The 10,939-nt window shown below is 40.7% G+C and overlaps 1 protein-coding gene across 1 annotated transcript in view; it reads left to right on the top strand.

The window, feature by feature from the left end:
• Window positions 1–836: 836 nt before the first annotated feature.
• Window positions 837–10,939, top strand: part of dnah2 (dynein, axonemal, heavy chain 2) — a 121,179-nt gene continuing 111,076 nt past the window's right edge. Inside the window, exons 1-6 of the mRNA XM_037677468.1 lie at window positions 837–884; window positions 2,394–2,628; window positions 2,782–2,892; window positions 5,953–6,191; window positions 7,683–7,874; window positions 10,324–10,481. Of these exons, the coding sequence (XP_037533396.1) occupies window positions 837–884; window positions 2,394–2,628; window positions 2,782–2,892; window positions 5,953–6,191; window positions 7,683–7,874; window positions 10,324–10,481 (983 nt within the window). The remainder of the gene's footprint in view (window positions 885–2,393; window positions 2,629–2,781; window positions 2,893–5,952; window positions 6,192–7,682; window positions 7,875–10,323; window positions 10,482–10,939) is intronic.

The raw sequence follows: 10,939 nt of genomic DNA, 5'->3' as shown, positions 1-10,939 counted from the left end.
CAATCATCAGATGCAAGTCTGAAACCGATTAACCGTAGGAGTCAATCCAGTCTAACCAACACAAAAATGGCTACAACTCAGTTAATTTTGCAGATATTTTATCAGACATCAGGGGAAAACCGACCCTTCCATGAAACTAAACAGTCATGTCAACTGTCATCTTAAATAAATTTATTTTTTATCCAAAAAATAAAAAATAAAAACATTTTGGGGACAAAATCCTGGCTGAAGTTATTGGATATAATGTATGTATATATAATATATATAAATAAGATCGGTGTATGAAATCTTTTACAAACCACGTTTCCCAGCATGCATTGTGTCTCGTTCTACTCGCGTTTCTTCGCTCACTGGCCTTCATGAGTTACCTTGACAACCAACCGCTCGTTTCCATGGCGACACCAACACGGAGATTCAGCTTTGAAAAGCGGCGGATATGGTTTGAGCGAGAGGAAAGTCAAGTTTACGATTTAAATACCGAACCTTCATGTGTTGGAAGGAGCTCCCCTAGAAGCTGTCACGGCTTTGGCACAGTTACCTTAGCGAAGCCGTAAAATAAATTTAATTTAACACTTTGGCTACCAGGCAAGGCGAACCGCTAAATGCTACCGTATAAGTTTTAAGCTAACGCTAACAATTATAATATTGATATAAAAAAAAAAATACTCAGAATGTTTGCATAACTTTCTGTACGGTAAACTAGAACACGCGAATATTATAGTAGTTAGTTTTCAACCTTGTGTAATAAAACGTGCCAAGTTTTAAACTTTAAATTAAACGTTGTGTGGATATCAAAATTAGCTAATTTAAGCTAACTTGTAACCTCATCTCACAGGATGTCGCTCAGTCTAGAAGACATGGATGACACAACGGCCATCCGACAGGTACGCAACTTCAGCTTTATATTTTTACTTTTATTCTTGACCACTTACACTTTTTTTTTTTTTGTATTAAATATCTTTTTCTTGGCTCTCTCCATCTCATGGCAGTTGCTTATGCAGTCTGTTTCTATATCTGGTGTAAGTGAGGAGTCATGGACAGAAGAAAACATGAAGCTCCTGGATCAGTTTATTTTGGACACCTTCATCCCATCTGTGGTAGTTTATGTGCACATATCCAGTGGGCTTCAGGTGGACTACAACACCCCTTTACCGGTACTTAAAAATGTTTTAAAATATGCTGTTTATTAATGAGTTTAATGCATGCACTTATGAGGTTGCCTGTTTATTAATGCCTGTGTGGGATTTATCGAGCACTGTTTGTTGCAATGCTATTCGCCATCATCAAATAACTCGGTTTGTACCAAAATCATTTGCATGATTTAAAGGTCTAGCATTACTTGAAGGAGTGCATATTACCAGCTGCCTTTCACGCCAGAGTTTAAACTGTAATTATGCTATGTTGAGAAAGTTATAGCTGTTTTAGGTCAAAGCCTGAAAAATAAATATCAATAAGTGCGATATTGTATAATCTAGTATTAATGGTTAGCTCTCATAGTTTGTCCATCCATCCATTATCTTTACCCACTTTTTCCTTTTCGGGTCGCATGGGTCACTGGTCCCCATATCCATCCATCACTGTGCGAGAAGCGGGGTACACCCTGGACAGGTCTCCAGTTTCTCGCAGGGACGCATAGAAACAATCATTCACTCTCTCACTCACACCTAGAGACAATTAGAGTTACCAGTCAGCCTAACATGCATGTTTTTGGTCTGTGGGAAGAAACCAGAGTACCCGGAGAACACCACCGCATGCATGAAGAGAACATGTAAACTCCACTCAGAAAGGTCCTCGGCTGGGATTCGATTCAGTGACCTTCTTACTACGAGGCAACAGCTCTGCCAACTGAGCCACCGTGCCGCCCGGATCGTAGAACAGCATAATGGATTGTGTTGTGAATAAAAGAAGGAAAAAGACAAAGTTGAGCTGTATGGATGCAGTTAGAGAGGACAGAGGATGCAGAGGACAGAGTGAGATGGAGGAGGATGTTGCGACTGAAGAGGGAACAGCTGGAATTTATTTTATTTTATTTTTTTTTGTTAATGGTAAAATTTTAGACTAAGCATATGTCAGTGATCAGTCCAAATTCTAGCCCAATATCTGTGCAGTTGACTGAGCTATAGCCATTTTGTGTTTTCGATTCTCAGTTGGGTGTTGCAGCCATCTTGAATGGAGTCGTCTCTAAAGGTTAATCAGTTGTAGATGTCATTGTTTTCTAAGAGTTTATTAAATTATGTCCACTGGTTTCTGAGATGCTTTGCGAACAGACAGTAAAAGCAGTATAACCTGCCTTCCGTCCTTCAGCAGCAAGCGCTAATTAACTGCAGGTTTTTTAAAATGATTTTTCTCCCATCAGTTTTCAAATTTTTTCACTTAATCTCTTATTTTCGTAGGAGGAGATGGTTGATGGGCTGTGCTACATCACCCGCATGCCAGGAGCCATTATCACAGAAGAAACGTTTGAGGCAGCCATTCAGTTTTACAGGATGAAGGGCGATACCCTCCACGCGCTGCTTGAAGACGTGACCTGCTTGCATGCCCCCCAAGTGGCTCTCAGCTTCTACAAAAACAAGAGCATCAAGGACGACTATACCAAGAGCATGCACTGCTTCACCGCCTGCCTTACCGGTGGGTACAGCTTCTGTGCTTTTATAAATAAAATATAGCGCAAAGTAACGAAAAAAGTTTTATTTTATTTACAATGCATTTAATTTTTAATCGTTTATTTTAGTTTCAAGTACAAGTGTGTTTTTTTTTTATCATATTTCTGTGTTTGAGCAGATGACTGGTATAAAAAGGCAGGCAACACGGTTCTATACATCCCAATGGAAGCCTTGCAATGCACTCCTACGGAAGCCTGCAAGGACAAAAAGCTCGTGCAGAGGATGGAGAGTGAGTTGAAGAGGCTTTTTACTGTAGATCTGTGAATCTTTTCTCTTTCTGTTCGAAACATTATTGAAACAACATCACATGTTCTTAAAGCGAGTGTTCAAAACTTCTGATGTGGCAAAGTTATGAACAATAAATATCTTACCTGTTATAGACACGTCTCCCCAATTTGAAGAAACAGCTCAATTGTGATTAGCTATCTAAAACAGGTATAATATTTATTAGGGATACCTTTCTACAGAATTTCAAAATAGCTTTAAGTGTTTTTTTTTTTAAATGAGAAACATTGTTCCATGGTTCTCACTAGCACCCGTACAGCTCAGGTTTCATTCATTTTTTTTAGTTTACTCGTCTAATTTTTAGTTAAAATCACTCTTATAGTATATTTTTACATATTAATCATTTTCTTAAATCCAACATTTTATTTCATACATTGTGGTTTTAACAATTCTGGATGCAATCAACCTTTATACTCTCATTTGCAATCAGGTCATTATTGCTTTCTGTTAAGGGAAGTCTGAGGTTGTCATTGTATGTTCCCATACAACGATGAAATTAGTTCTCTGCATTTAACCCATCGCACCTGAGATCCATTCAGATGGAGCAGCGGGCGGCTATGTAAGAGCCTGGGGAGCGATTAGGCATTAGGTGTCTTGCTCAGAGACACCACGACATGTGGGAATGGCTGAGAGTCGAACCAAGACTTTCTGGTCCCCAGTCGGCTGCTCTACCTCTACCCCATCTCGGACCTCTTAAAAGGCAAAGACAGATGTTTATGTTTTGTGCGTCTGTTTGCAGACAGGCTGCGGTAGCTCGGTGGTTAGTGCCACGTCTTGTAATCCTGAGGTAGCTGGTTCAAGCCCAGGTTGTGTCAGGAAGGGCATCCAGCGTAAAAAAAAAAGTCCAAATCCTTCATGCGAGTTTGTTCTCTGGTGACCTCTGGAGAAGGGAGCAGCTGAGAGAAACTTCTTCAGTCTGTCTGCAAAATATCTCATAAACTGCTGGATGAGTTGCAATGAAACTTTCAGGAGATAGATATTGGTTGTACCGTTACAACTGGATCATTTGTGGAACCAGTCCAGTTTTAGATATCCGCCAAAGCCAACTGACATTAAGGAACTAAACTAAACGGCTGAAACTCTGATCATTTTACAGGTATCCTTGCAGTTTTGCTGTTTAGTGTCTGAGCATCACTCCCAGCACATACTCATGCTTTGGGGCAGCTGTGGCTGAGTGGTTAGAGCAGTCATCCTCCAATAGGGGAGTTGGGGGTTCGAATCCACCAGCAGTCACGTGCTGAAGTGTCCCTGGGCAAGACACTGAACCCCTCATTACCTCCGATGTGTGTCCCATTGATGTATGAATGTGATCTAAAGCTCTGATTATTCTTTGTATAGATGTATTAGAGTGCTGTATGAATGGGTAAATGAGGCACAGATTGTTGTAAAGTCAGAGTGCTACACTTTATAGGTTATTTTGCTTGCATTTTTTTATTACATTAACTGTTGGTGGCAACCCCTGTCAGTCTGTTAGCAAAATATGTCATGCAACACTGCACAGCTTTTAATGAAACTCAGGAAATATTCTCCGCACTTTTGGAATTGCCTCAATTCTAGATGGCCCCAACAGCTACGCTATATGACGTTACCCAACAAATAAGTACTATAATTTACTCACGCAGATATGGAGCAAATTACTACATATTGAGTATATTTACCAAATACTTTGAGCTCTACAGATTGCACATCTTGTCTTAAATATTTGGCATAAATTGTAAGTCAACATTATTGTCTTATAAACCACAGGACAAATGGCAGTGAAACTGTCAGAAAGCATTTATTGACTTTACATCTAAAGCCGATTAACTTTTGGAGGCAACCCAACCACATTCACTTAACACTAACACATTTCATAAGATCTAACAATTTCACATAAGACCTTACTCAAGGCCATTCACCAGGTTTTACTGAAACATCTACAGCAACAGCTACAACCCTGTTCTTCTTCCACCTGCGTAATATTGCTAAGATTAGAAACATCTTGTCTAAAAATGATGCAGAAAAACTGATCCATGCATTTGTCACGTCTAGACTGGACTATTGCAATGGTTTATTATCTTGGTGTCTAAATACGTCTTTAAAAAGTCTTCAGTTGATCCAAAATGCTGCTGCCAGAGTCTTAGCTGGAGTTAGTGGGAGAGATCATGTCTCTCCAGTTTTAGCTTCTCTCCATTGGCTCCGTGTCAAATCCAGAATTGAATTCAAAGTTTTACTTCTAATCTACAAAGTTCTCAACAACCTAACGCCATCTTATATTACAGATCTTATTGTTCCATATTTTCCTAACAGAGCACTTCACTCTCAGACTGCAGGTTTACTTGTGGTTCCTAGAGTTTCCAAAAACAGAATGGGAGGAAGATCTTCCAGTTATCAGGCTCCTCTCTTGTGGAACCAACTTCCAGTTTCTGTTCGTGAGGCTGACACATTGTCCAGTTTTTAGACTTTCCTTTTTGATAAATCCTATAGTTAGAGTTGGCTTGTTATGCTGCTATAGGCTTAGACTACTGGAGGACAAATTGACCTCATTTCTTAAATTGAATTGTTTTCATTTGATATTATTTCTATCTTAACATGTGATTCTTGACCTGCCATTGTGTATCTGTTCCTACCAAACCCAACCGGTTGAAGCAGATGGCCATTTGTCCTGAGCCTGGTTCTGCTAAAGGTTTCTTCCTCATGAGGGAGTTTTTCCTTTCCACTGTCACCTTTAAGCTTGCTCAAGATGAGAGTGTGAAGAGGTTAAATTCAAAGCAGTCTGCTCCTCAGATAAATAATGTTATTAACTTACTTTTTTACGTATATATGAATGTGTCCGTGCACTGCCCTGAGGTGACTTCTGTTGTGATTTGATAAATAAACTGAATTGAATTGTCCCTTTTCAGCACAAGATGATTTGAGTTCAAAACTTTGGCATTAAAAGTGGCAAGAATGGGCATTCCTTACTTAAATACTATTTAAATAATTAAGTATCAACTTTTATTTCTTGAACTCTCTGCGGCTCTAGTTATGATGATCCACTGGATGGATCAGATCAAGGAGCTCCTAAACACCCAGCAAATAATGGAAAATAGGGACAACTATGGCCCACTGCAGGAGATAACCTTCTGGAAGAGTCGCTTCACCCAGTTGTCCGAGATCAGCAAACAGCTGCAAAAACCAGAAGTCAAACACATCCTGGACATCGTACTACTGAGCAAGTCTTTGTATGTTCAGGAGTTTTGCCAGCTTGCCACGGAAATACAGGTAAGCAGACAGACACTTTATTATTCCTAAAGGAAGTTCTAACATCCAGCAGCAGACACAACACAGGAACCAACACAGAACTTCTTATACGGCTGCTTTAAAGCCCCAAACTGCACCTATCACTGAGTGCCTCCTCCTGCCAATGAGGTCGTGGCTGGGGGACAGAAGAGTTCCCCATTCTTTTTGTGGAGCAGGACTGGGTCTATGACTGAATGTACTCCTCTACATGCTGAACATGTGTAGAGGATGATGGGCGTTGTTCAGGATGGAGGTCCCTTTGTCCAGGGTCCTTTTCTTTGCCACAGAGTCCAGCTCTGTGCCCACCAAAGAGCCAGCCCTTCTCTCCAGTCTGTCTAGCCTTGGCATGTCATTATTCCAGGTTCTGACACCCCATCACACTACAGTGTAACAGAGGACCCTGGTCATCACAGACTGGTTAAACAGCAGCTTCCAGCAGATGTTCAAAGATCCCAAACTCCGCAAGAAGTAGAGGCATCGCTACAGGAAGGGGACTTCCTGTAGATGGTATCTGCGCTCACCGTCTAGTCCAGTCTGTCATCTAATTCCATCCATCCATCTATGCATGCATTCATCCATCCATCCATTATCTTCCGTTTGTGCTGAAGTCAGGTTGTGGGGGCAGCAGCTTGAGCAGGGAGGCCCAGACATCTCTTTCCACAGCCACCTCTTCCAGCTCTTCCATCTCTTCTGGGAGGATTTCAAGGTGTTCCCAGGCCAACCGAGAGACGTAGTCTCTCCAGCATGTATTGGGTCTTCCCCGTGGTCTCCTCCCTGTCGGACATGCCCAAAGCACCTCCCTAGGGAGGCGCCCAAGGAGCATCCTTACCAGATGCCTGAACCACCTCAACTGGCTCCTGTCGATGTAGAGGAGCAGCGGTTCTACTCCGAGTCTCTCCTGATAACTGAACTTCTCACCTTTTCTCTAAGGGAGAGTCCAGCTGCCCTTCGGAGGAAACTCATTTCAACCGCCTGTATCCATGATCTCATTCTTTCGGTCACTACCCAGAGCTCATGGCCGTAGGTGAGGGTAAGACCATAGACCGACAGGTAAACAGAGAGCTTTGTCTTACAGCTCAGCTCTCTCTTCAGTCATAGGCATTTATTGATGCTGACCACCTCCACATCCACCCAATTATTCAACACAGGTTCAAGTATGGGCTTGTTTCTTCGAAAGTCATGCACCGTCTCCTTAGTCTTGGTGGTGTTCAGCTGCAACTGGTTTGCTCCACACCATCCTCCACCAGGCCCCTGTACTCCTCCAGTCCATCTCTAATACACCCATCACTGTGTCATCTGAGTATTTCTGTATGTGACAGACCTCAGAGTGACTTTATATTATATAGTTGTTTGGATAAATGTCAAACAAATTGTCTTTTATTGAGAGTTCTACCCACATTATCAACAGTAATTATTTAAAGACAAGTGAAGTCTGTAAATTCATGCATGTTGTTGTATTTCCCTGCTGTCCAGGAGAGCTCCCTGCAGGCTCAGTCAAACAAGACCTTCCTGTCCATCCTGAAGGAGCCCTGTGAGGAGCTTTTCCAGCTCAAGCCCAGACAAATCGTTTCAAAGCTGCAACACATTGTCAGTCTCATTCGTATCATCTGGATCAACTCCCCCCACTATAACGACACCGAGAGCATCGCTAGGCTCCTCTGCCAGGTACATGCATCATTCTTATTCAAGTCAGGTGTTTTTACTTGACCTCTTTTTCTCTCTGCTGTTTTTTTTTTTACTCCTCCACTCTCACACTCGCTTCTCCTATACGCACACAGTCATCGCTAGCTACACTTCATAAACGCCAGGACTTAGGTGGATCTCTTATTATTAAGCCTCATTATCACACGAGCCCATTGAGCTGAAGTACCTTGACACTGTGCATTCAGTAGAAAATACTTTATCATCACTTGTCTTTTTCAGGCTGTCTGATGAAAAAAGAAAAAGAAAAAAGAGAGAGACATCCTCATTCAGCTCCCACGCTTCCTTTTTAAAACAAACCGATGCAACTCTACGGTGTATTTACAAAGAGCAAGCCTCCATTGTGTAACGAGCTAAGTGATAGCCTCGCCTGTAAGAGCGGTGGGCTGTAACATAATAACTCCCACCCTGTTTGTCTTTGTTGTCGACTTTAAAAACATATTCAATAAAACTCGACTCCCTCAAACTGCATTCGTTCTAACAAACAACAAATATAAAGCCCTAAACAATCAGCTTTAAAAAGGCCAACTCTTTTCATCAGAGGCCTCTTTATATCACTTATAATTATTGACAAAGGGAGGGGGAAAAAAACTAGAATATTTCTGTAGAAATTGTGAAGTGTGCGCCAAAAGTTCCAACATCAGTTTTGTAATAACCAAAACTAACAATATAAGCGTTTATGTTTTAATACAAAAACAACAGACAAAGAACCAAGATCAAAAGAGATGTTAAAGCTTCTGACAGTGGCTCACTGGGGTCACCATGGTAACCACACACCTGCGTGCCACTTCCTGGCAACACACTTTATAAAGGCAGACAGAAACAGACTGAAAAGTAAGCCTAAAACAAACAGTCCGTGTGTGAAAACTAAACTGGATCTTACAAAATTATTCAATTAAATGAGCAGCAGAAGACACTAGTGGTGACCCACGAGTTTTTATGTTTCTACAGTGTTTTTTGTAGGAGAAATGAGAAGTTAAAATCTCTCCACGTGTAGTTTTGAAGGAATGATTTAAGCTAAAATATAACTGAAGTCTGTAAGCATTGATGTCCACTGTCCTCGTTCTGGGGCCTTTGAAAGATAAATACAGCGGTGAGATCACACTAGGTTTAAATCATAAAGTCTGAACTGTGATTGTGTAAAAACTTTAAAAAACATCAACTTTTTATTTATTCATACATTTTTATTTATAAACATTTATAAACATATTTAACATGTACATCCACTTCAGTCATTAGTAAAGTTTAAACGCCCCCTTTTTTGTTTTTACACAACAAAAATAAGGAACACAACATAAAAAAATAACACAAAGGGAGTGAAAGTGTTTTTTGTTACAATTAATTTATCAGAAATTACAAGGTCTAGATCTGGTGTGTGTGATTTTATATAAACCATCCATTTCTTCCAGTATAAAGTAAATGTGTCCTTTTTGTCATTTTGTCATTCAGCATGAGGGAAGAGGCTGCCTTAGTGCCTTTAGCTTTTTAGCTAGTGCAACTGTATTGTGAGCCGCTAGCTTAGCGTTACCTCAGTGCCGATAGGCGGTTGGGGTGCCCCACTTGTATAATGGTAGGGGAAACACTGGAGAGGGAGGGCCCCAGAAACCAGCTCACTTTGTGGGTGTGCTGCTTGTGGGACTGAGCTTGTTGTGGCTCCTCGGACTGATGAAGTCCTTTGGATGAAGGATGAATCGTCTCAACAACAAAACAAAACCGTCCAGATGACCTGACTGAACTTTGTTGTATTTTCTCCCTGGATTACTGAGCATGAACTTTGATACTTCTCTCTCCATCTTGTGATGTCCATCCATATGTTCAACGTTGGGTTCTCCAGTGAAAGCCAGTTCTTCGTGAGGGCTTTTTTGAACGCCAATAATAAAATGTCAAACAAATATTTGTCTATCTTTGGCCAAGGTGTCAAGGTTTTAGTTCAGTCACGTGAAAACTTTGAGTGATGCTTCTAATTAGAAGTTCATCTCAGCTCTTCAGCTCCAAAACAAGCTGGAATTTACATGTTTTGGCAAATTCCCGTTGATCTCCATTATTTTTATATTTTTGTCCTCACAGTTTTTGGACAAATATGTACGCACTGCGCTACTTATTAACTAAAGTCAGAGCACACTGTTTAGGATCAAGTAGCACATTCTGCAGTTTCTTTTTCTGTATTTATTTTAAAGTTCCATGACAAAATATTTGAACCCAAAACTAATAAAGGTGCTTTAATGCCTCTGCATTGGCACCATTAATGTATTTTGTAAATATTCACTATTACTTGTGATTACATTTCATATTGTCTCTGTTGCATAAAATCTATTCCAGACTTTTTAGACTCTTGTTTTTTCAAGAATGAGCTAAAAAAAAAAAAACGGTTTTAAGTTTGCCACTGAAACGTTTGTGTTCTGCACATTTTCAGATGAGTAACGAGATCATCCATCTGTGCACTCAAAGCCTCTCCCTGGACAAGATTTTCGATTGCTATTTGTCTTCCAGCAAGCAGGACCTGCAGGACTGTATCCACTGCTGCGTGTCCTGGAAGGAGACTTACCTGCATGTCTCACAGCTTCATCACAAGTAGGACAATCTTTACCTGGACACGGGTCCTTCAGTTATGTCCATCTTCAGTAGTCCCTCGCTACTTCGCGGTTCGTTTATCACAAACTTGCTCTATTGCGGTTTTTCAAAATAAGATTGCACATAACACACAATTGGGTAACTGATGGATGAGCCACACGATCGGCATGGATTTTTTATTCATAATAAATTATTTTAAAATATTTAGCACCTCCTGCACCTTTGTGCAGCCCATACTGCAGGATAAACTTCCTGCTGCAGCTGATCAGCTGCTCACCATGCGCAGAGGAGAAGTGGGCGTGGCCAAGAGCGCTTGCAGAGGCAGGGAGCTGAAATCATGACATTCTGTGTCTTTTAGAGTGTTTAAAGTTTAGAAACATTGCTTAGAACATTGCAAGAGTGTGGGAAGGGTTATATATATATATATATATATATATATATATATATATATATATATA

This window comes from Nematolebias whitei, chromosome 1 (assembly GCF_014905685.2).
Source record: "Nematolebias whitei isolate Nwh7 chromosome 1, NemWhi1, whole genome shotgun sequence".
Lineage (NCBI taxonomy): Eukaryota > Metazoa > Chordata > Actinopteri > Cyprinodontiformes > Rivulidae > Nematolebias > Nematolebias whitei.
This window is presented reverse-complemented; position numbering and strand designations above follow the sequence as displayed.